This window comes from Leucoraja erinacea, chromosome 22 (genome assembly GCF_028641065.1).
Source record: "Leucoraja erinacea ecotype New England chromosome 22, Leri_hhj_1, whole genome shotgun sequence".
In the NCBI taxonomy this organism is placed as follows: Eukaryota; Metazoa; Chordata; class Chondrichthyes; order Rajiformes; family Rajidae; genus Leucoraja; species Leucoraja erinaceus.
Window position 1 is genome coordinate 14074625 of NC_073398.1, and position 26379 is coordinate 14101003.

General features: G+C 39.5%; 2 protein-coding genes across 2 annotated transcripts in view; one reads left to right on the forward strand and one right to left on the reverse strand.

The window, feature by feature from the left end:
- Positions 1 to 1170: 1170 nt before the first annotated feature.
- Positions 1171 to 25466, reverse strand: actr6 (actin related protein 6). Its single transcript, XM_055652957.1, has 11 exons — positions 25315 to 25466; positions 25100 to 25217; positions 17789 to 17857; positions 15087 to 15210; positions 14835 to 14970; positions 14211 to 14267; positions 7398 to 7496; positions 6089 to 6167; positions 5706 to 5877; positions 4325 to 4463; positions 1171 to 3150 (listed from the first exon to the last, which is right to left on the reverse strand). The coding sequence occupies exons 1-11, from the start codon at positions 25380 to 25382 to the stop codon at positions 3021 to 3023; spliced, it is 1191 nt and encodes a 396-aa protein (XP_055508932.1). The 5' UTR covers positions 25383 to 25466; the 3' UTR covers positions 1171 to 3020.
- The window catches only part of tcp11l2 (t-complex 11, testis-specific-like 2), a 36787-nt gene continuing 35847 nt past the window's right edge, over positions 25440 to 26379 (forward strand). Inside the window, exon 1 of the mRNA XM_055652956.1 lies at positions 25440 to 25577. The gene's annotated coding sequence lies outside the window, so the exon portion shown is untranslated. The remainder of the gene's footprint in view (positions 25578 to 26379) is intronic.

Genomic DNA, 26379 nt, shown 5'->3' on the forward strand with positions numbered 1-26379 from the left:
AGATCATTGCATACATCAAAATTATTTACATTGGAACTTAATACACAACTTGTTTCAGAATTATTTTTTCAATGAATGAAATATTATAACTATAGCAGTTTGAACTATCGTGGTGAAGTTATCAGAATTTTCTGAATGTCTTTTCAAGATCCTTTATTCATGCTCTCAGAGGGGCCCAGGCTGAGTAAATTGCTGACCCACACCATTGACATTCTTCCACACAAGCCAGATCCTAACTGTGCCAAGTCCTGAATGGGAAACATCTGGGAATAATGCTCTTCACATATGTTTTGGAAAGAACAATTGAAGTACTGATATTCCTAAATCCCATGTAACCTGAAAAGTACCAGAGATATCAACATGGTAATTCATCTAAGTATTTTTTTTTGCTACCGATTGCTAACCTATTTTTATGGCATAATTTTAAGTTAACAGGACTATTGTACAGAATTATCGTGAGCCTCAGGTATTTGCAAGATTGGAGTTTGAATATTAACTTTGTGAAATCCTCTCAAGTCCGCACAAATATAAATGCTCACCTTTATCTCCAGTGTTTTGGAACAATTTGAAAGATTAATTTTGCTTAACTGATATGCCAGACACATGTGGCCTCTGAGGTTCAAAGTAACATTGATTTTTACTTTCAATCATTACAAATGTTTTCATGCTGAAACTCTGATACTCTGCTAATTAGATAAACTTTCCCAAACCACTCCTTCAGACTATCTTGTTTAAGAAAGAACTGCAGATGCTGGAAAAATCAAAGGTAGACAAAAATGCTGGAGAAACTCAGTGGGTGAGGTAGCATCTATGGAGCAAAGGAATAGGTGACGTTTCGGGTCGAGAGCCTTCTTCAGACTGATCGCAGGGTCTCGACTTGAAACATCACCTATTCCTTCACTTCACACATGCTGCCTCACCAGCTGAGTTTCTCCAGCATTTTTTTCTACCTTCAGACTATCTTTGTCAATTTAAGAAATACTGCCCTCTGCTGGTCTTCTTTAGATCTTATTTAGGGACTTGCACCAACTACCAAATAAGACTCTAATTTATAGATGGACTTGAATTTATACAGGATCATGACCTCTGAACATCCTGAAGTAATCTGCATCCATGTAATATTGTCAGTCATAAGAAATACTACAGTCAAACAATCATCCGCAAAAGCTGTTAATGACAATCTGATATTTTATTGTGACATGAATCTCAGATGATGCCCAGAACACAACTCTCCTGTTCTTTCAAAATAGTGCCTTCAAATGTTTAACTCCTGCATGAGAGAACAGACATCTCATCTGAAAGAGAGCAGTTCCAATAATACAGCAATCAAATTGCTTAGATCATAGAATTTTTAATTCAAATTTGCAGAGATGTTAACACAAAATCAACTCGAGAGAAAAGTTAAGCAAATTCACAAACACTGAACCCAGACTTCTGTCTACTTTTAAAGAAAATTCCAGCTCCATCAGGTTTATATTCATTTTTTGAAGTGTACATTTTCTAATATAAATATATAAAGATCTACAGGTTATATTAGACTATTAACTCCTTTGTAGATGAACTTCCACTCTCCTAATTGTGAGTCTGACCAGAATTGCCTGTCTAATGAAGACTCCAAGGTAAAATTGTCAGAAAATATGCTCCTTACAGTTTTATACATCTGAACCGAATTGCTACTATTTTAAGAAAGGCATTGTTCCCTGTATGTTAAAGTAGAAAATAAAGTGAACTGGCACAAATCCATTGACTACATAGAATGAAGAACAGAAACAGGCATTTCAGCCTAGTTCATTGGGAAACTAACAAGGAGAGTTGATCAGGACACAATGTTCAACATATACATGGATCATTGATCAAGCCTTTTAACCAAAGATACTAGAGCAAGAGCAAGATGGTCCACTCGGCGAAAAAGCCGTAATAGGTCATGGGTAATTTTTTTACCCCATCTTGGGCACTGGCTTCACGATTACCATCATGCTCTGGTATCTTTGCCTGCAAGTACAGAGTATGCAGCGCCACGTTAGTCATGCCAGCGTCGTGCATTAATGTAATACTAAGGCACATTAATGGGGGCCCCCATTATAATCATTTTTGTTTATACACAAATCTGCAGCCGTGATTAAGCAATTCGAGTCGGCTTGCACCATAGCAACAGCGTTCCTAGATCCGTGTACTTACAGCGTTATTTCCGAGGAAGTAATTTCTCCTACGTTTGGACCATGCAATTAATTTAATTCATTGTGCAAAACTTTTTTGAATGGGATTGCAGTGAAAAATGCATGCACTCTGGGAGCGAAAATGTGGGAAGTTTCCCCAAACTGTCTTTGGGTGCTTGTATTCACTCATTAACTTTTATTCAGAGCTGTAACCAGAAGGACTGTGGACCTGGTGCTGGAAGGGAATATATTTGGAATTATTTCTGACTGGCTGATAGGGTGTTGTCTGGATACCTGAGGAGGTCTGTGGACTGTGAAATGGATATTGGTTGTTGAACTATCGCGGAATTAGAAATTAAAATGAGATAGGAAATGCCAGGGGCAGAGCAGCAGGGTGGAATGTGACATCAAAACTGAAGACAGCAGGCAGCAGCATCAATACAGTCAACAAATACCAGAGAAAGGCTAGGGGCACTCTCATGTAGGTCTGAAATATGTTAGACTAACTTTGTCTAGTTCTGATCAAATATTCATCAGAATTAATTTAATTTCCTTCTTGAATGCTGTCTGAATTCCAGCATTCTCAATACGTTTATCAGATTTACAGTACATACAAATTTTGCTTTTTCATAACAAACACAGACTGCCTCAAATAAAGCCATGGGAAATGGGCTGCTTCATCGATAATGCAGGGTTTCTCACCATCACTATGGCAGTTATTAGATTTATTATCAAACAGTTCACAACAACTGCACCGATAAATAAAATACTTTCTTCCATTCGAAGAGTGACATTACCGCGTCTGTAGGAACTTGATTGTTTTCTTTAAAGTAATAATTTCTCTCATTTCAACAGTTTTTGGCATCAGATGTCAAATTTGTCTTCACAGATGCAATGCCCATTTTCTTCATAATCATCTCTGGTAACCACCATGTCCATGAAATCATCATTTTCAGAAAGCAGCTTTCCTCCTTCCCACGAATATGTAATAGGACTGAAACAAAAAGAAACCAACATTACTCCTTCATTAAAGATCTGAATTACATGAGAAAGGCAAAATAAATTCTGTAAAAGATGTCCATTATTTCACACCAAGCCTGGCATGGAGGATCTCCATCTGCCAAAATCCTAGTTGACTCATTTCAGTACTGGAAGGACATTAGACTCTTCACCACATAAATCCACAAAATGTTCTGATGGAACAAAGCATGTCTGGAATGTACCAATGTCCTTTCCTCTGCTTCCATGTATGTGTCTCCCATCTCTGTTCCAGATCCCCAAGCTGCTATTTTCCTATCTTCCTCTGCACTTACCTCATCAGGGGGTGAGATACTCCAGTAACCACTTCAAGAAAAAAAACATCTGCCAGGCTCTCTTGTTAATAGTACAAAATTGTAAGGAAGCTTCAACAGAGGTTAAAAAAAAGTTGCAACAGCAAATCGCAGATATATATATATATCACACTATAGGATGAATGAGAAGATTGTGCAGAGATGCAGGGGAAACTGTTCGAACAGATCAAAGATTATTGCTAAATTGATGGATTGGAGAAGTAGCAATTGTGCTTCTTTGAACAAGAAAAATCTAAAGAGACGGAAAAAGGATTTTTTAAATCCCGAAGAGTAAGCAAACAGAAAACCTGTTTCCTCTGGATGAAGGATCTAAGATAAAATAAAACAGATTTAAAGTGACGCAGAAAATCCAGAGGCAACAGCAGGGAAAAGTATTTTAGTGATTTGGAATTGGTTGTTTTGTAGGGCAATACTGTTTCATAAGCAGTTATCAATTAGCACTTTTTATAAATATTCAAAGTTGAAAAGAAAGCTCTGTGAAAAAGGTGGGGGTGGGGCAATTGGAACTGACTGGGCAGGTTTTTGCAATGGTCACCTTTGGGCCTTTTGATGGAATAGCATCCTCTGCCACACTGTTCCTTCAGGCTATTAAAATAGAATGAACATTTAAAATGACAAGCAAGAGTTCATGCTGGGAGCATTTCAGATAAGCTGCTGGCAGACACAGCAGTTAATCCTGGGGTTATCTGCTCATCCTCCACCTGCATTGCAGAATGCATAGGTTGAGACTGCAAATATAAGGAAATAATATATTCCAAAATAAAGTTTGATAAAGTTCATCAAACACATTTTGAAGTGAAGTGTGAACAGACTTACTTCTCAGGTAACGTAACCGACACATCATATTCACTTGGGGTAAGAGATCGGACTTCAGCATAAACACGATCTCTAAACCCTGGCAAGAGCGAGTTACCACCAGTCAGGACAATGTTCTTATAGAAATGTGGGTGCATCTCTAGTTAAAACAAATATATATATTACGTTTAAATAACTTCAAAGAATGAGCACATTGTAAGACTGTCTTGATTTGAGGCAGGGAATTGTGGATGTAGCTCAATCAATCACACAGACCAGACCTCTCACAACTGATACCCTCCACATTTCACAATGCCTCTGGAAAGCAGCCAGCAAAAATCAAGAATCTTTTCCACCCCAGTCATTTCCACTCCTGCACTTGTCAGGCAGAAGATATAAAAGCTTGAAAGCACATACCACCAGAGTCAGGAACAGCTTCTTCCCTTCTGTTATCAGACTTCTGAACAGTTCTCCTATCAGCCAGGGTACAGTACCAATTTTTCAACTTACCTCAACGCAGACATGGGACTTTTTTTATCTGGAACTGTTACATTAGAATGCTGAAAACTATATTTTGGTATAAATAACTGATATGTTTCTCTTTGCTCTACCTGTTGAGCTTATATATGGCGTGATAGGATACATGTATAGTATTATCTGAATTAAACGAATAGCTTGCAAACAAAAACTTTTCACTGTATCTTGGTACACATAATAATAAACCAATACCAATATTAAAATTATCATTTTTTTCCATAACCTCCCATACCTTTACAGCTCCCTTTCCCCAGCTCCAGCCCCACAGCCATACCAAGAATTCTATACGTCAAATTCCAGCCTCTTGCACAGCCTCTATTTTCATCATTTGATCTTTAGCAGCAGAGCAATACGACTGTGATTTCAATGCTGGATCTCCCTCCCTAAAGTCTTCTGCTACATTCACCTTTCACTTATTCTTAAAACCATCTCATTGACACCTATCAGAATACCTCCTAAGATGCTCAGTGTTGACATTATTTTGATGATAATCTTGTGGAATGCATGGAACATTTTCCAACAGTAAAGCTGGCATATAAATTGCATGCAATAGGTGTTTGCTGAATGCAGGTGATAATAATTTAGGCACATGGAAATGCAGATACAGATTTACCAAAAAGGGCACAAAAGACACTTCATAAATAACGTATATTCACAAAGATAGACACAAAAAGCTGGAATAACTCAGCTGGACAGGCAGCATCTCTGGAGAGAAGGAATGGATGATGTTTCGGGTCGAGACCTTTCTTCAGACTGAAAAAGCTTTTTGTGTCTATCTTCGGTTTAAACCAGCATCTGCAGTTCCTTCTTACGTATATTCACAAAGAACTGTTTGAAAAATGGATTCCACTCTGCAGCTCCTCACCTTCAGGTAAACTTTGCACAGAATGAACAATTGCTTCTGGTATTCCCATCTCCTGAATGCCAATGTCAGAAGGATGAAAGAGGATTTCAGGAACGGCAAATCTCTCATTAGCTAGCCGAAGAATCTGTTCACTTGTCTTGTATTTTCCACTAAAAACCATTTCCTCTTGAGGCTAAATTAGAAAAGATCAGCAAAACAAACCCAATTGAGAGATTCCCCAAAAAACAGGCACAACAAGACAGATGACAGCATAATCTCCCTTCTCAATGAAGCCCCACATTACACATTACCATTGCAATAAAAAATAGTTTTCAGATGAAAAGCTACTGTTCAGTGCTTATATAACGTAACAATTAAAACAAGAACATTTACAGGTGATTTACCTTACAAAAACCCTTCTTAATGGTGCTGAAGTCTGGAAGGACATAATCTCTCATTAGAGTGTTTGCTTCTCCTTTCAGCCTGCAGAAAGTGAAAAAATGTTGTAAACCCCCAAATGTTATAAAGTAGAATGGATAACTATGGATTTAGATCTGCTGATTTTACTTTTTCAGTCATTAGCTGTCTTCTTACAGGTAAATTGAGTCAGTTCATGTGTTGGTGAAGAGATAGATGTGATCTAATTGATGCTTTAGCCCTCCAATTTTTTAATGATCTATCTTGCAGTATTTTTTAATGATCTATCTTGCAGTAAGTTACAATAAACCTGAATGTAGAATCTTAGACCATAATTATCAATGGCTTTACCATTCAGAGGATGAGATCACTATTATTGTAGCATCCCTATGGAATCTATGTTACCTGCTCTCTGTTATTCTCAGGTAGATTCCTTTCTTTCTCCCTCCAAGAAACTAAAAACTAATCAAAGTATATAAACATGAAACCCAATTCGAATTGAATTGAATACTTTATTGTCACTTGTGACATGTCACAGTAAAATTATTTGCATGCATATCCAAGGTATGCAATTGATCGCCATGTAAAGGGCACTGACAACGTTACAAAGTATCCCTTGCCAAGTCCTCCTTTGTTGTTCTTCCCCACCTCCCTCTCACAGCGGTTCCTCTTCGCTCCAGATCCACCTTTGTCTCCCCTTTTCTCCCTCCCTCACAGCAGTCCTTTGTTCTTCCCCCTTTCAAATTCAAAAACTAATCTAATGATGAGAAATTCGATAGATCTCAATTCAATTTTACAGACCCAGTCATGTGTTCTGAGGTAGTGGTGTCTATTATTGGAAACTAAAACACCTACTCATAAAGCCAAAGTAGAAATCAAGCCGGGTTCCCCTAAAAAACTGATACCGGTAAACAAAGCCTCCCTCGGGTACACAAGAAAAAGGGTCACATATGAGGGACTATCCCATTCCACATGAACACTCATCAAGCCTGTTTCTGACTTCCGCCATATACTTTCTTAGATGGAAAATGCAGTAATCCAGGGAAGATATAGAGATAAGCTACTGTAATGTGCCCTTTTAAATTGCCCCTCGGGGATGAATAAAGTGCTTGATTGATTGATTGATAACATCAAGAGACATATTAAATTATTGCTGCAAAAAATGTACCCAAGGTTTATGGAGCTAGTCTTTCACTAATCTCCATCTCCCAAATAGTCAAACTTACATCAATAGCAATCCCAACTGTGAAGGTTAAAAGGAAGTCAATTGAAAGTTCCAACCAAGTATTTACTTACTGGGCTATTTCCATGTCTTTGTAGAAGTCTTGTGATACATAACATACATCTTCTTTCACTTGATTCATGACATGAGTCTCATCCATGACATGTAATTGTCTGAAAGAGATGGAGATTGCAATCAGTATCCTGAGAATATGCTCACGCATTCTAGTTTGAATCAAATAAAAAATGTGAATAAAAACATTTAATCCAAAATATTCATAAAGTGTGCTGATAAAATGATTGAAATAATATGCCAAATCACTCCAATACCAATGTCAGATGGGCCTAAACATGCTGAGTGAGATTCTGCAACTGTGGAGATATTAGTAATTTATTGGGTTTTAATAGTTAATCTTTAGTGATCCTCTCAACGGTTTGACATCCATCTTGGATATGTAGTTTAGTTATTAAGTGACTGGGCAAGGACCTATAAGTCTAGACCATTGATCAATTTCACTTCAGCAGCTAGTGAATTTGAATTTGAGTATCCGAATAAACCTGGAGTTATAAAGCTAACATCAAAAACATCAGCAAATCCCAAACAGTCATAAGAAAATCCACCTGGCTTGCAAAAGTCCGTCAGGGGAGGGAATCAGTAATCTGCCATCCTTATATGATCCGACTCCCAACCACCTAATTGGTGACTCTTAATTGTCCCACTTCAGGGGATAAAAGAGATGAACAATAAATACTAGGCTCACTAATAAAGTCCACTAATTTCCACTAATAGATCAAAAAGATTTTAAAATCATGTCATTATGTTAGTTTTTTCCCCATTAATTTTCTTCTATTAATTCCTTAGTGTGCACTGATTGTGTTTTGCAGTGTTTTCTACAAAATCACCGATAATTCCTACAGATTTTAAAAAAATCTATCATTGACTAATTTAAACAAAATCTAAACTTAACTGAATCTTTAAAAAAAATCATGTATTTTAATACTGCCTGCTTATCATTGAAATGTGTGTTGTTACATAACAACATAATGTTGTTATACAACTGGGATATTTGTCTGCAATTTGTCAGTGGTAGTGCTAAAGGACCTTGATTTTGTCAACTGTCTTTTCAACCTGTACAGTTAAAATGTATATGTTGCAGTTAATTGCTTTCCAAATTGTATTGTGTTTCATCAAGCTTTGCTTTAAAAGCACAGAATGAATTATCTTAAAAAATGGAATGGAACTACCTCTAGTTGCTCCAGTCAATCTAATATCTGCCCCCCTGTTTCTACCCACCCCATCCTCCCCCCTTGTACTTTCTATTGGCAAGATTACTACAAAAAGTTCTTTAGGAAACATTTATTTAAATGCTCAAGTATCGATACAGGCAAATAATTTGATAGAATATAGGTAAATAGTGAGAAGAGGGAAGAACAGTCACAAGAAGTAGCAGCAGGGAGGGAGAAGGAGGCATCATCGAGCCATGGGATTGTCCAAGCTTTAAGTTTGGAGAAAACAGCTTGCATACAATGCCCTCCATAATGTTTGGGACAAAGACCCATCATTTATTTATTTGCCTCTGTACTCCGTTATTATAGATTTGTAATAGAAAAAAAACCATTTGGTTAAAGTGCACATTGTCAGATTTTATTAAAGTGCATTTTTACACATTTTAGTTTCACCATGTAGAAATTACAGCTGTGTTTATACATAGTCCTCCCATTTCAGGGCACCATAATGTTTGGAACACATGGCTTCACAGGCGTTTGTAATTGCTCAGGTATGTTTAATTGCCTCCTTAATGCAGGTATAAGAGAGCTCTCAGCACCTAGTCTTTCCATCACCTTTGGAAACTTTTATTGCTGTTTATCAACATAAGGACCAACGTTATGCCAATGAAAGTCAAAGAAGCCATGATGAGACTGAGAAACAAGAATAAAACTGTTAGAGACATCAGCCAAACTTCAGGCTTACCAAAATCAACTGTTTGGAACATCATTAAGATGAAAGAGAGCACTGGTCAGCTTACTAATCGCAAAGGGACTGGCAGGCCAAGGAAGACCTCCACAACTGATGACCGAAGAATTCTCTCTATAATAAAGAAAAATCCCCAAACACCTGTCTGACAGATCAGAAACATTCCTCAGGAGTCAGGTGTGGATTTGTCAATGACCACTGTCCACAGAAGACTTCATGAATAGAAATACAGAGGCTACACTGCAAGATGCAAGCCACTGGTTAGCCACAAAAGTTGGATGGCCAGGTTACAGTTTGCCAAGAAGTACTTAAAAGAGCAACCACAGTTCTGGAAAAAAGGTCTTCTGGACAGATGAGACAAGATTTACTTATATTAGAGTGATGGCAAGAGCAATGTATGGAGGAGAGAAGGAACTGCCCAAGATCCAAAGCATACCACCTCATCTGTGAAACACAGTGGTGGGGGTCTTATGGCTTGGGCATGTATGGCTGCTGAAGGTACTGGCTCACTTATCTTCATTGATGGACACATCCTATCTGCTCATGTTCAAGCAAAAGCCTCAAAACTCATTGGCCGGCGGTTCATTCTACAGCAAGACAATGACCCCAAACATACTGCTAAAGCAACAAAGGAGTTTTCCAAAGCTAAAAAATGGTCAATTGTTGAGTGGCCAAGTCAATCACCTGATCTGAACCAAATTGAGCTTGCCTTTTATAGGTTGCAGAGAATACTGAAGGTGACTGGCCCCCGAAACAAGCAAAAGCTAAAGATGGCTCCAATACAGGCCTGGCAGAGCATCACCAGAGATGACACTCAGCAACTGGTGAGATGAGTCGCAGACTTCAAGCAGTCATTACATGCAAAGGATATGCAACAAAATACTAAACACGACTGCTTTCATTTACATGACATTGCTCTGTCCCAAACATTATGGTGCCCTATAATGGGGGGGCTATGTATAAACATTCTACATGGTGAAACCAAAATGTATAAAAATACCCTTTATTAAAATCTGACAATGTGCACTTTAACCACATGTGATTTGTTCTATTACAAATCTCAAATTGTGGATGACAAAAGCAAATAAATAAATGATGGGTCTTTGTCCCAAACATTATGGAGGGCACTGTAACTTCTTAGGGGCAAAGATCAGCAATGAATTCATGCAAGACTGGCCTGCCCAGCTTGACGATTAATAATGCACCTCGTACAATGCATTATTTCAAAAGAATGGTATGGGGTGATCTTCTGATCCCTTCAAGAGACATAGTTCATGTTCTTGTTTTTAATTGGTAGCTACACTTTCACTAAAATCTAATAGAAAGGTTCTTTGTAAAGGAGTTGATAATAAGTTGATAAAATAAGGTTTGCTTGTGTATGTTCTTCTTCTTCAGCCTAAAGTTGTAGGACAACTTCTTGTGTATGTTGGTTTACTGTGAAACAAATTCTCATAAATCACTTCCTGGTTTGAAATGTAAAGCAGTAAATTTGTCCCTTTTAAGGCCTGTCAATTAGGACAATGGGTCCACCACTTCCCATTTATCAACAGTGCTAACAGCCTATCCATAACTAAGTGCAAGCTCATGATTTTTGACATTCTTGTGTAAGAAGGAACTGCAGATGCTGGTCTAAACGAAGATAGACACAAAAAGCTGGAGTAACTCAGCGGGCCAGGCTGCATCTCTGGAGTGAAGGAATGGGTGACATTTCAGCTCGAGACCCTTCTTCAAAGCTGTCCTGCTGAGTTACTTATTCAATCGGAATGAGGAAACATATTTCCTGAGACTGTCAATTATTGTAAAATAGAAGCCTGTATTAAAGCTACAGGTTTTCCTTTTTATACAACATAAGCATTACCCTTTTAGCACCTGGACCCTGTCAGAAGTTAACCAGCTGACTTCAGAGTTTAACTTTTTTGAAAATTGAATTATTAAACAGAAACAGAAAACATTCCTTTCCTCTGCTTTTTAAACTTTTTAAAACTGCAATGTGCACAAAAATAAAATTACAACTGAATTCCACAAATGCACTTTTAGTTTAAAATGTAATATAAACATTTTCACTGCCAAGACTTTTGACATTTGCACCAATGTATACAAGATCAACATGATGAATTGCAGGGCCGGCCTTAGGCAGTGCGGGGCCCAATTGGGAACAATTTTGGTGAACCCCAGGTTCCCAGCCAAGGTCTTTCAGCCCTGTTATTTAGTATATAATATGAAATTGTACTCTAAATTGCTATGGATTATACACTGTCTTACTCTCCCCTGCTCTCGTCTGACTGTCAGTATCTCCACTGGCCTCCAATCTTTACCGTAGCTGCTAATTACCATTAAATTGCATTAATCCATGCGTTATTTAATGAAGGTTTACTAATATTCTGTATGGGTTCTGCGGTTGCAACCAGCTCCTTGCAATCAATGTTTCAGTCTGTGGTCAGGGAGAATGTCGTCCCTGTACAGCTCCCTCCCGATGGATGGGATTGAAGGGCGGGAATCGGAAGGCTCCGAGGTTGATGATGGGAGAGAGCGGGGAATGTGACCTGCTGTCACTGCCGCCACGTTTTCGCCGCACGACTGCTCCCAGCAGCACCTCAAGCTTCAGCCTTGTGAAGCTGCTATTGACCACTTTTTTTCTGACACACTTGTACCATGTACCAATTTTTTCTGACACACTTGTACCATGTGCCAATCGCAGCCGTGGCTTACCACTGGGTCCTGTATTATATACACACACACACACACACACACACACACGTTTTGTGTGTGAATGGGGGGAAGAAGGGGACATGATGTTTCTGTTGATACGATGGCTACAACAGGCCTTTGGGACCGTGAAATGGTGCCAACACCTGGCAATATTGCTTATAGACTCAGTACCTGTTCATGTGCATTATGTGCTAACCGGCAGTGTTATTGGGTACAGCAATAATCACACTGATCTCTATGCAAAATAATATCACTGTACCTTGGTGGACGTGACAATGAAGGAACTATTGTGTCCACACATTTATGCATGCGAGTGTGTGGCATAAATCAAAACGCTATTCCATTTGGTAACTTTAGATGCACCTTGACTGATTAATTCCAGATAAGAGTCAGCTGTCCGGTCTGTGACTATCCTGGTAACATCAGGCGTGTGTACACATCTGCTGGCGGGCTCACTGTAACTGTCTGAAGTAATTGTCTGTAGTAACTGGTCCCCCGTGACCCGGGTATAAAATACTGGTACGTGTGGGTGCAGAAAGGGATATGGGAATAGTATCCCGGAAAGTGGTGACAGTATTGAGAGTTAACCGCAGGGCTGTGTTATTGTCGGTGAGGAATTTCACCCACTGGGGTCGCAGCTGAGGGGACAGAGCGTGTTGCCAAACAGCCTAGCGCAGGGCCCAATTGAGAGCAATTGGTCCAATTGGCTTAAGGCTGGCACTAATGAATTGTGCTCAGGATCACAACTAGCACAAATTAGAAATGTGGCTATATAGTACGTCTGTGAACTGTGTAGGCCAAAATGACTATTGAACAACTAAGAAAGATCAAAAAGTATCAATCTATATGGTTTTAGGCACACTTCAGTTTTTTTTTTTAATCCAAGATGCTCTGCGCAACTTCAGTTAATTGTGTTGTGGTTATGGGAAACAACAAAGGAGAAAGTGGAGTTACAAGTGCAGTTACCGAAAAAAAGATGCATTTGTAAAAAATGACTTCAATTCAGAAAATTCTTAGTAGGTGTTGCAGCATTTGTAGGAAGAGAAACAGGAAATGTTTCAAGTAAGAACTCGAAAAAAGAGAAGCATGTTAACGGAAGTTAACAAAGAAAATCAACAAAAAAAGTTTGGTAGAACAAATGTAATATCTCTGAAAGCATGCCACCAAATTATCTAATGTACTGGAGAGAGATTTTGTCTGTGTACTGTTGCTAAGGCTAATGAACATGCCCAGCAAGCCATAATATACAATAAAAAATAAAATAATTGTTTCCAGCATGTTCCAGATTTTTTATTTTAGATTTCGAACATTTGCATGTTTTTTTTTAAACTGTTGTAAAATCATTGAAAACACCATAATGCCCTGGAGTGTGATTTACGACACAAGATAAGGATATGAACAAAAAGGAATTGAAGGATATGGTGATAAAGTGGGCTAAGAAAAATAGGAAGCAAATTACTGCAATCCATTCCCACAGGTTTAGACCAAATGACCTGCTCTGTACTTTAATTCTGTACCCTATAGAACCTTCCAAACTCAAATTAAAATATAGTTATTAGAGAATTGTGCATGGCATTAGTTAGCATTGTTACTATCAGTTTAAAAAGCAAGATTAATGCATCAAATATCATGATCATTATTGGCGAGTCAGTTTGTAAACTGAAAGCATTGAGTTATTAAAGGTTATTATTAATCTCTATACAAAGGCATTGCGTTTTACATCAGTCTACTTGTTGAACATTAATATATTTGATTTTGATTGAACTGTTTCATTTTACATATTGAAATCTGTGCGTCATTCAAAATAATATCTATTATATTCAATTTGTCTCAATAAACCACACTTTAGATTATCCTATGAATATTCTAAAATAGTTTTGCCTGTAATTTGATCAACTAATTTGTTCCCTTTAAAATCAGTGCATTTGTTTACATATAGAATCTATAGTGGGTTAAGGACATTTAGTAAGCAAATTGTAATATTGCTTTGGTGAATAATAGATTTAGTATGGTGTAAAGAAAACAATAATTTTGTTAATTACCTATAACAAGTACAATATCTGATTATTTAAAACCATCCAATCCCCAGCAAAAATAATTTGTGACAATTATTGATACAAATCCCTTGCTAAATCAAAGAATCCCCCATAACACATCGTCAGCTACAAATAGTTCCTGATTGGCTAAATCACTGGAAGGTTTACCTGTAGGATATGAGTTCCTTAAGATGGTTTGTAAGCAGCTTCCCTCCAACATTAATCCTGAAGGAAAAAGGCATATAATTATTTTGTGCTTCTCTTGTAGAACAGCCAATAAATGCCAGAACCTAAATAATGTGAATGTCAAATGAACTGAAGTTCAATTTGGCTTGAAGAGGACATGCAAACTATCCGAGCAGTTATTTAGATGAGATGCCAATAAAGTACAGTACAGCAGTGAACCAAGTTCAAGTATACAAAGGGATAATGTTGGAATTTAACAAACCAAAAATATACATCTCAGTAATAAAACCAATCTTTAAGTTTGCAAGAGTCATCATCCAAGCAGGCAAAGTCTAGCTGCTGGACCGTCTCATGTGATTGCAAAATAATCCTAGTCCAGAGTGATATATCTTGGACAATATAGTGATCAATTGATCTACAATAGTACAGTGGAATCTGTTAATACCCCAGATTAAAGTTGTAATTGCAAGAATGTTTTACAATCAAAGCTTTAATAGTTGACTGCAATCAAAACAGATTTGTTAGCATTAATGAATTAGATTATTTTAAAACTTGATGTAATATTTAGCAATATTGAAGAACATGTGGAAACATATTATAATTTACCTGCAAATACCTTCACTCATCTTTTTCTCCTTACAGTAAGGAACAATGTGTGTAAAAGAGTAGCCACTGTCAACCACAAGACAGCTGAGTTCTGAACCATTTTCTTGAAAGTACTTGAAAGCACTCAATGAACCAGCTGAAAAATACATTTAAAATATCTAAATCATTTTCCTGGTTGTAAAAGTCCATCACATAATCTGTAATTGCAGTTGGCCGACTTCATTTGAAACAAAGTTAAGTGTGTTCAGTCACCATTTGTCCTGTAGACTGCTTGAAATTGATATTCTTCAAATAAGATTTCATTCATTGATTCTTGGATGGAGTTAAAATTGAAATACGGTTCAGTGATGATTATATTGGTTTCAGGGAAATCCACCTAAATGCAAATTTTTAAACAGTTAAGATACATTTTGATAAGATTCTATTATTTTTCCTGTCTATCAAGTAAGTACTTAGCTAACAGTTAGATGGTTTGAATGTATAACCATTATGGTAGGAGAGGAAGGTTACTGATACACTAAGGAACCATTATAAAACCATTTATAGTAATTTTGGAAAATCTACAGGAAGCAATATAACAAATAAATCAGGATTAAGCTAAATAGAATAGGATCTTGCAACTCAAAATGAGGAAGTTTCAGCTAACAGAAACAGAAATCATAACCTCATGATTTGTATCATCCTTCATCATTTTAACGTCAATATGGGTAGCCACATCTAATTCAGCAAGAGATGTTAAGGAGAGTGCCAAAAGCAACACTAGATAAGATGATAAGATCATAAGTGATCAGAGCAGAATTAGGTTATTTGGCCCATCAAGTCTGCTCTGCCATTCTATCATGGCTGATCTATCTCTCCCTCCTACCCCCATTCTCCTGCCTTCTCCCCATAACCTCTGACACCCATACTAAACAAGAATCTATCTATCTCAGCCTTAAATATATCCACTGACTAAGCCTCCACAGACTTCTGTGGCAAAGAATTCCACAGATTCACCATCCTCTGACTAAACAAGTTCCTCCTCATCTCCTTCCTAAAAGAACGTACTTTAATTCTGAGGCTACGACCTTTAGTCCTAGAATCTCCCACTAGTTGGAACATCCTCTCCATATCCACCCTATCCAAGTCTTTAACCACAAATGAGCCATCAACCTAGTGAAGTTAAAAGATTGGTCTACTTTCAAGTCAAATTTCTTCAATAAAACAATTGTACAAAAGTTTTACAACAAATGGATTAGATCCAAGTTCTGTATGTCTACCAGGCCCAGGGACACTGGAGAAAAATTAAACTGCAATCAGACTGCTTCTTACAAAATGCCCAACCCTAGCAGTGCTTGACCCAGCATGAGAGCATAAAAGCCCCATGTTGCTGTGACCATCTTCTGCTGGAATTGCCCAATGGGTGATTAATCTCAGCCTCCTTCTGAGGTTCCCACCATCACAAAAGCTTGACTTCAGCCAACATGAATCACACAACATAATTTAAAGAAAGTTGTGCATGCTACTTTCAGCAAAATTGATGGGTCCCTATACCATCAGACCTATTGCGCTGAAAATCAGCGCTCCAGAACTATTCCAGCACAATTACAAAATTTGGATTTACTTAACAATGGAGCAAAATGCCAATTGTTGTCAAAATAACAAAATCAAATTGCTCAATTATCACCCTATCCATCTACTAGTTATGAAAATGCAGGAGAAAGTCAATAACAGTGCTTTCAAACATGTGTTTATGTACTAACATAAACTAAACATGTACTAACATAAACTCAGCAACACAACAGGAATAGGTATTTGATCTCATATTTGCTCTGCTATTTAATAAGGACATGGATGGTTTGACTCTAGCCTCAATTCCGCAATCCTTTCCACCTGCAGTCGCCTTTCACTGCCTTACTTATCAATATTCTATTAGTAAGCAGCTTTACCCAGAGTTTGGTTAGAAGATAAAACTTACTAAGGTGCATATTTGCATTTAATAAAGAAATCTAGATTGCTGTTAAAGGTATTAGAAACATGTTGATAGATTAGATAAAGAAGACGTGATGAGGTTCAGTTGAAATTTAAATGCAAGGATTGACCTCAAATTAAGTGCTTTGTTTCAATGCTGAAAATCGTAATAGTACTCGAGGCATCATATCTATCAACCAAAAAAACTTTGGGTCTATATCAAACCAATCCTCATTTGTTACTTGGTGCACAATTAGCAACAAATACACCTATTTATAGTTTTATGTTTGAGCTTTTCTGCCTTGCAAATACCATTAATCAGAAGATACCACATCAAAACAAATCAGAAACATTATAATGCACTGAATATCCTTAAGTAGATTGACCCAATTCAGTTAGCATTCAGATTGAATCTTATTCATACAAGGAAAGTAAAATTCTGTAATGCTTCATTGTGCCTCCCATAGATATATCAAATTATATTAAGTTACTCTACACTAAGTTACTCCAGCATTCTGTTTTGTTCAAGATTCCAATTCTGCAGTTCCTTGTAACAACACCTCCATGAGAGACCTCCCCAACAATGTAGCACTATTGCAATGAAGTTTCAGCTCCTAGGGAAGCAAAAATGATCACCTCCTGATTCAGAGACAGCTGTGCTATCAACAAAACACCGCAGTTAGTGGAAAGGAATTTTAAAGTTTCAAGAACAAATTCACAACTACTAAATAGCTTTGTGGAGTGGCTCCATCAAAGTTAAACTTTTTAAGGTTGCTACATTTATTTATACTTTTTTCCTGATACTTTTTCCATGAACAGTTTCCATAACTGCTGTTTACTCCAAATCTAGAATATATGTTGCAAATTAGCGTTACAAATGATCTAGAACTTTAATAGTTTAGATTTGATGTGCTTCTTCTGGAATGATGGATCACAAAAATTAAAAGTTTGCTTTCACACTGATAAAAACTAAACACCTTTACATGCAGAACAATAGAGCTTACCTTATACTTTTCTTTCCCAAACAGGTGATCCCATACTTGCCGCTGAACATCCCAGTTAACCAAATATCCCTAAAATAAGAAATTGTATTCAGCATAATATAACCACATTTAAAGAAACAAAAAAACTATTAAATAGAGTTTTAAACAGACTTTTCCATACTGAGTGTAACAAAATCAAATACGAGTTGCTAGTGTGAAATAGTAAGATTAAATGAGAACTTACCAGTTCGAAGTTTGATCGTTATTTTATGAGGAGTACGTTGAGGGAATACGTGAAGAACCCCGCCAGGACGCATGCGTGTCATTCTTCAAAGCAGCGTTGTGAAATCACAGATAACTGTAATGACTAAACATAGTAAGATTAGAGAAGAAAATACCAGTTGAGTATATGATCAAGGGTGGGAGCGGAGGGCACGTATTCCCTCAACGTACTCCTCATAAAATAACGATCAAACTTCGAACTGGTAAGTTCTCGTTTAATCTTACTATTTTACTTCGGAGTCACATGAGTGACTACGTGAAAATTTCAAAGCTCTGTGATTTTATGCTGTGGAAACGAGTCCATGCATCACATCTGCCTTAATTGACTGTGGGAGGAATTGTGTTAACATGTTTAGACATGAATCCAACATTGAAATCCATGATAAATTGTTAACAACAAATTATTGCCCCTATTTATGGGGTGAAATTATATTACAGAACTTAAAATTGGCTCTGCAAAGTTCCAGTTTAACTACTGGTTTGTGGTAGAATAGTTGGAACATTTTCCCCTGATCCATCCTGCTGTCTCGAGGATTTGGTTCATTGGTACATCCAACTCTATAGCTGCCGATGTAGTTGCAGCCCTGGTGGAATAAGATTTGAATATGTTAGTATCCACCCCAGCTGTTGTTAAAACCTGTTTCAGCCATCTGGAAATAGTTTGAACCGACACTTTTTTGTGGGTTTGTTTGTGACTGATTAGTAATGCCATCTCATAGCCTCAGATGTTTTTGGTGTTCTCCATATAGAACAATAATTGTCTTATTATACAGAGACGATATCTGTAGGGTAATCTCTAAATTCTATTTTGAGGCCTGATGATCCCGGTCTGTTCTGTTTGACTAATTCGTAATATGAAACGTTATATTTCTGTTGAAGAAGTCATAGTCCAGCCTTAACTTATGTACGACTGTACCCTTAGTGCCGTGACCAAAGCCATCAGCATGACTGTTTTGTGCGTCAGTCTTTGCAGGGACAGAGCTGTTGCTGGAGACCAATTCCTTAGCAACGTTAGGGCAATACTCATATCCCATTTAGAGAGTACCTGGTTCTTGGGGGATAGATATTAAAAATTCCCCTCATAAGTTTGGTTACCAGGGGTGAGTCCCAACAGAATGACGCTCTGATCCTCGCCATAGATATGTTGATAGGGCACTTCTGGCGCAGTTAATGGCACTGTAACTGAGCCCCTCATCATAATGGAGGCCTGCCAGGAATTCGAGAACAGACGTTATGTTCATCAAACTGTAGGTGATGTTGTTTCTGTGACAATATATCTCCCATTTCCTGATGTATACCAGATATAGTTTTTGGTGGACTGTCTGTGGCCCGCTGAGATAATGTTCAATGTTCGGTCCGCCAGTCCCAGTTGCAGTAGAGGTTTCTTTAGACTCTACAAATTGATAGGTTTGTTGTTTTTGACATGGATGGGTTCCCCTGTTACGGGATGAACCAATAATCTGGTTGTTTCAGGATGGTGATGCATGGTTAAACTCCATGTTGAGTATCACAGGGAACCATGGTTAAGTAGGCCAATCGGCACTACCAATTAACAGACGCTGAGTCTTGTTGTATTTTTCGTAATACCCGACTAATGATGCAGAAAAGGAGAGAATGCATAGATAAACAATTGCCCCCTCAATGCAGTGAAAAGCATCTGTCCCTGCTATCCCAGGTCTGGTTCCCAAGAAACACAGTTTGGTAACTGGTGATTAAGTCTTATTTTATTGAATTTGCGTGACCTGATGTCGGTTACTAAATTTTGGGTTACCTGGTAGGTAAGTAGCTGATATTCCAATATTTCTCTGGATACACCATTACCAAATTGTATTAGTCAGATTGTCACTCTGTAGTCTAACATGCTGGTGATTTATCCCAGAGCAGTATGACTTTAGGCCATAGAACGCACCCCACATTTCCAGGTAGTTTAAGCCCAGTGTCTGTGATAATGATGCCTCCTGTGCCTTTCATCTACCTCCACAGATGGAGATGGAAATTGGTAGTACCCCAACCAAGCGCACTGGCATCAGTTTGTAGTACCACTAAGGGTTTGCTGATAACGATAGGGTTGGAACAATGCCAAATGTTATCCCTCCACCATTTTAATTCCATAAGCTTTGATTGGTGGCTTATTGGTCTGTCGAAATGACCAGTATTAACTTTGAGTGTTTGTATTTTGCCCTTTGTAGATTTTTGGTAATACAAAGGTCCAAATTGTGTGGCTGGAAAGGCAGACACTATATGCCATTATACTTGCTACCAATCTGATAGACGGTTCACTGATGTCAGTGGGGTTGTTGCAAGCCTCAGTTAAGACTGTAGCCTTGTCCTTTGGTAAAGTCACCGACATGTGAGCTGTCAATAGTGAACCCCAAATAATCCATTATGTTGGTAGGCGTTAGTTTAGATTTAACTGGATGGATGATAACCCCAGTTTTCACCCAATTGTATGGTGGTTGTTACAGCTAGTTAGGCCAACTCCAAAGTTATGCCCACAATCAGTATGATCATATGATTATGTATTTGGTAGAGCTCTTTACTGCCAGAGCTGTCCCATCCAGTTGAATTTTTTTAAATAACGTTTGTGATCAGTCCATGTAGGCACTGAATAGTAAGCATCTTTTAGGTCGATGCTAGCCATGGAGTAGCCTTTGGAAATCAGTCCTTTAGCAGTTACCAGTTCCCATTTTGTACTGAATATATAGTACAATGTAATCCAGCCAATCGTGTTGGGTTTACCCATTACCCCTTTTGCACAATTCAATGGTATATCTCTGGATACTGCTTAGGATATAAGTGTCTGTAGTTAATATACACCATGTATCCAAAAGAGTGTAATCTCCCACCAATGTGTGTATTATCCACTCTTCCTATAATTTGTAAGGGACCAGACCCACCTACCTCCATTGTTACCAGTGGAAGTTTGCTTCTTCTGTGTGGTCTTCGTGGAGCTTGAGGCGCCGGTGTCTAGGTTTGTTTTTGGGTTGGGGGTTTGCACATCTTCCAGAAAGGCCGGTCTGGGCTATGGTCTAAAAGACCGCTGTCCTGTATGCCCGGCCTTTGAGCTTTCACCAGCTTCTCTTGTTCTGCTGGTGGGTGCATAAGGGTGCTGTCTTTGGCTGTAGGAGATCCTTAATGTTGTCGCCTTTATGAGCCCCAGGGCTTTCCTAAGTCCTGCTCCGACATGTTTCCAGATGCTATTTCCACGACTGGAACATTCAGGGATGCGCAGTTTCCTGGTCCCAAGTATTTTTGCAGTGGTGTCCATCGTGGTCTGGCTGTATGTATTTGGACACCATGACCAGTAGATTTTGCCTTCCTGCACCCCCTGCACACTTGTAGTTTTGTTCGTCAAAACCCCTCTTCAGGGTCAGCCCAGAATTGACCCCCCAGTACTCCCCTCTGACGAGGGAGATGCACTGTTCAGCCCTACAAGAGATGCTGCTGTGGGTTTTACATAGTGCCCACAGTGACTAGACTCCATCTCCCAGAGCCTGTCATGTTGGAGCTCGGCTCCATAAGCTGCTCCAACCGGCTCAAGCGCTCACGGTCGCTGGCCGCCCAAAGACGGACTCATCAGTCCTCGACTCTTTTGGTTTTCTTCTTGCCTTCCCGCCCAGACACAGTATTTAATCTGGCCGGTGCGTCCGCAACTCCGCGGTCTTCCCCCGCCAGCTCTGGTCGACGTCTTTGCCTTGTGCATGTTTCCCCCCACCTGTAGAACAGTATGGGAACAATAAAGACCGCAGTATCACTTGCCTGCAGGTCCAGGCTTAAAACTAAGGGGGAACGTCTTCCACCCCTCCTCCTGCCGTTTTGACTTGTCAAAGCCAACGGCTCCGTTCTGTATAGTCTCCCGCCCAGCCATGGTGTTTAATCTGGCCGGTGCGGGAGCGAAGTCGGGCACAGCTGTTCCCTTACGGGTGATTCCTGTGCCAACTGCCGTTGTTTGCACAGCTCTCCATGTTTCCCCACCTGTGAAACAGTATGGGGAGAATAAAGACCGCAGTTTCACTTACCTGCAGGTCCAGGTTTAAATAGTCGCTACGGGGGAACATCGTTCCACCCCGCCTCTTGCCGTTTCGACTTGTCAAAGTCGACGGCCCCATTCTGAATAGTCTCCCGCCCGGCCGTGGTGTTCTGGCCGGCGCGGGACCAAAAGTCGGCACAGCTGATCCCTTACGGGGCTTGTGCCTTCAGCTGCTGCTGGCTCCCGTAACTTCGCGGTCCTCCCCAGCCAGCTTCACTCGCAGCACATGTGGGCACTAATTTGTTCAGCTTCCCCCCCCCTGTGTAAAAACAGCGCGGGGACAAACACTACCGCAGAGTAAATCACTTACCTGCAGGTCGCGGTTTCAAACTTACCGCTGCGGGGGAACGCTCCACCCCGCCTGTCGTTTCACAAGCGTGAAAGCGATATGCCACACATGCGTCCTGGCGGGGTTCTTCACGTAGTCACTCACGTGACTCCGAAGTAAAATTAGAAGTTTACTCAAAATAAGGATGTGAATTAACAACCCATAGAACATACTGCCTCATCTCCACCTTCTATTTTTCCCCACAATAATTTCAATGAGGTTATCATTTAATAACTAGAGCAAACCCACATTAGATTAAATCTGCCATGTCCTTATTAATTTGGAAATATAATTCTCTCTGCCTAACTGTTGATACAAATTGCAAATAACCCAAACACTGAGCCTTATGATGACCCACCAACGCCTCTAACCCAAGAAGAATCAATTTATAGCCACTCTTACTTTTCTGTTCAGTAACTATTTCTGAAATGCACATATTTATAAATGTAGCTGAATAGACACGAGTACTGAAGCATATATTCAATAATATGCCACAGGACAGATTAAATGTATGAGGTAAAAAACTGTAAAGTTAGTGAAGTAGCAGGATGCAGTTAGTGAGTTTCGAGTTGCTCTTCTGAGCCGAAGGTGAAATATCGGTTCCAGCAAGAGCAGGATCTCTGTTGTCCATTACTTATGTTAATTATTTGGAAAACAAAATCAAAACAGAATTACTTAACTTACACTTGTAGAATATTACAGTACTTGAAAAATACATTTCAACATAAGTGTACACTTTGACAATAAATGAAGTCACATATTACCAGGAAGATAGGAACCTAACTGGAGTAAAGAAGTAAAGGAATCTTGAAGTACAAATACACAGGAGTACCCAAAATTAAGCTGCTGGAGGAATTCTACGGTTTGAACAGCAGTGGTGAGGGAATGTAATTGTCGACATTTTGAATCGGCACATTGGCAATTTGCCATCCCCCAGACCCTTCATTCATCCCTGGATCATCAGGATAACAAGGACACCTATTTATTGACTATATTTCAATCTTCAACAACATAATCTCAACCAAACTCATCTTCAAACTCCTGGAACTAGGAGTAGGCTCTGCAATTGTATCCTCTAGCTCCTGACCCATAGACACCCATCAGTAGAGGTAGGCAACAAAACATCCTCCATGTTAATTCTCCATACACATAATGAGTTCTCAGCCTCTTGCTATAATATCTATGTATGACCAAATTCTGTTCTAACTAGGGTGGTCACAGTGGCGCAGCGGTAGAGTTGCTGCCTTACAGCGCTTGTAGCACCGGAGATCCGGGTTCGATTCCGACTACGGGTGCTGTCTGTACAGGGTTTGTACGTTATCCCCGTGACCTGCATGGGTTTTCTCCGAGATCTTCGGTTTCCTCCCACACTCCAAAGCTTTGTAGGTTAATTGACTTGGTAAATGTAAAAAAAAATGTTCCTGGTGGGTGTAGGATAGTGTTAATGTACAGGGACATTTACAAGTTTGTAGATGACACCACTATAGTGAGCCAGATCCCAAATAACATTGAGATGGAGTACAAGGAGATAGAGAGCTTAGTAACATGGTGTCAAGACAACAACCACTCTCTCAGTGTTAGAAAGACAAAGGAGTTAGTCATTATGACAGGAGGAAATAAGGTGGTGTCACACCCTGGTTGGCATCGATGGTGTTAAAGTGGAGATGGTCGAGTGTTTCAAGTTCCTGTGCATAAATATCACCTATAATTTGTCCAGATGCAATCACATCAATGCTATAGTAAAGAAAGCACATCAATGTCTCAACTTATTCAGAAGACTACGAAAAGTTCTCATGTCTCCAACGACGCTTACCAATTTCTATAAGATGCACTATAGAAAACATCCCATTGGAATACATTACAGCTCTTGGTTTAGCAATTGTTCTGCCCAAGACCACAAGAAACTGCAGAGTTGTAGATGGAGTCCCAGTCTATTACCCCTAACCATGACTCAATCTGCAACTCACGCTGCCTCAGAACAGCAGCCGTTCTCTCTTCTCTCCTCTCCCATATTGCAGAAGATACAAAACCTTGAAAGCGCATACCACTAGATTCAGAAATAACTTCTCCTCTTAACGCTACTTAATGTAGCCGCTAATTTTCATATCTTTCAGGTAATTAGCACCCTAGCTGCTATTTGGATGAGAATGGTTGAAGGGGGTGTCTTCTAAATGCATGCGAGCTCACTCACAGAGAGCTTCAGAGCTTCTTCTCAGATATGGCTTCAAAACAGTCTTTTGATGAATAAATGCTTTATTGTTGATAGAAAACAGTAAGATACATCCAAATTTCTTCCGACTCGTTACTACAATCTTCTTCAAACTCCAGCTTATTACTTTAGACATTAGAAAACTTTGTGTGTCTCCGCAACACTGGCATGATCCCGCATGTGGCTCCCCGTCGGGGAATTGAACCCCGGACTCCCGCGTGACAGGCGGGGATACTCGTGAGATTAACAGATCTCACGAGTCTGAAGAAGGGTCTCGACCCAAAACGTCACCCATCCCTTCTGCCTGGCCCACCTGGTTACTCCAGCTTTTTGTGTCTATCTTCACATAAACTAAAGATGCAGTTCCAATCTCTTAACCTATCTCATTGTGGCCATTGCATGTTTTCTTTTGTTTCAAAACCTTGGCCAGTACAACCCATGGCCGCCGGGCACAAGAGCAGAGGGGTCAGGGCAGGCACCCACCTTCTGGAAGGGAAGGATGAAATACAGGCCAGAGGGATCCTTGATCTCATCGATCTGGTTGGCGGTGAAGGTTTTGAGGCGAGCAGTCCTGGATCGGAACTGGCAGTTGGGCAAAATGCTGTAAGGGGGAAGAATTGCATTAGTCAGAGCTGGAGGAGGGAGGTGTGTAGACGGCAGCGGCCGCTTGCACTGGGACAGGACAGGACAGGACGCACCTCACGCCCTCCTCGCTGAAGCCCATCTTAGCCGTGCTCGCGCCGTTGTCCAGCACCAGGGTCGCCATGTCCACCGTCACCAGGCGACCAACCTGTCCGCCCGCCCGCACCGCCGTCCCCCGGCATTCAATCCCCACCACAAGGTTCCGCACTTCAGAAACGCCGAGCACAGGGTTTGTCATTTAAAGCGAGAGAGAGAGTGAGACGGGTGGTAAAGCTGGCTTAACGACTTTTAAAACAAACACAAAAACATGCACATAAAGGTAGGTCACGATTGTAGAACGAGAAGTACCTTTAAAGTGTAATTAGTAACTTATTTGGCAGGTTACTTAAAAATAGTTTCTGTAAACACGGAGTAGGAATGTCAATCCTCCAGAATTAACTTGGAGTATTCATCAATTCGTAGTCATAGAATCATTGTGTCACCCAGCACAGAAACAGGTCCTTCGGCCCACCATGTCCATACCGACCATCAATACTAAATGAGAAACTTAATCTTAAGGACATTGTGATGAGCTAGATTGGAACAACAACAACAACAATCACAGGAGTGACTTGTGTTGTCATGTTCTTTGAGCACCAGTTTATTAATTATATAAAACATTAGTGAGGAGGATACATCCTGCTTGTATGACAGAGATGAATCATCTACTCAAGCATAAGTGAATGAAGAGTTTTCCACATCCAGATTGTTTTGGGAATGTCCATGCGGATGGTCATATGTGGAGTTCAGTAGTGGCAGAGGGCATTTGAAGAGAAGATACGATCTCCAGGAATATGTTCAAGATGGTGAACCTGTCCTAAACAATCAGAAAGAATTACAGCCCCGGAGGAAGCTGTTTGGCACATCATATTCAAGAAACAATTTTTGTGATGGCTCTTCAGGTGTCAACCAGGTGATATTGAGGGCGTATGATGAACGAGATTAAAACAGATTATATGAATTAACAATTTAAAGTGAATATAAGATAATGATATCTGCAAATGCTGCTGAATATAGGTGAATTGAAAGCAAAATTGGATAAAATTGTTGATGAGAACTCGAGAATTAAAAGCAGCTCAAGT

Excerpts from the sequence above, each read along its gene's own strand:
- actr6 (XM_055652957.1), bottom strand. The coding sequence starts at position 25,382 with ATGGCGACCCTGGTGCTGGACAACGGCGCGAGCACGGCTAAGATGGGC. Across the intron at positions 6,168-7,397 it reads AAAGACATGGAAATAGCCCA|GCTGAAAGGAGAAGCAAACA; the intron begins GTAAGTAAATAC and ends CACTTTCTGCAG. Across the intron at positions 3,151-4,324 it reads TCGGTTACGTTACCTGAGAA|TCCTATTACATATTCGTGGG; the intron begins GTAAGTCTGTTC and ends TTTTTGTTTCAG.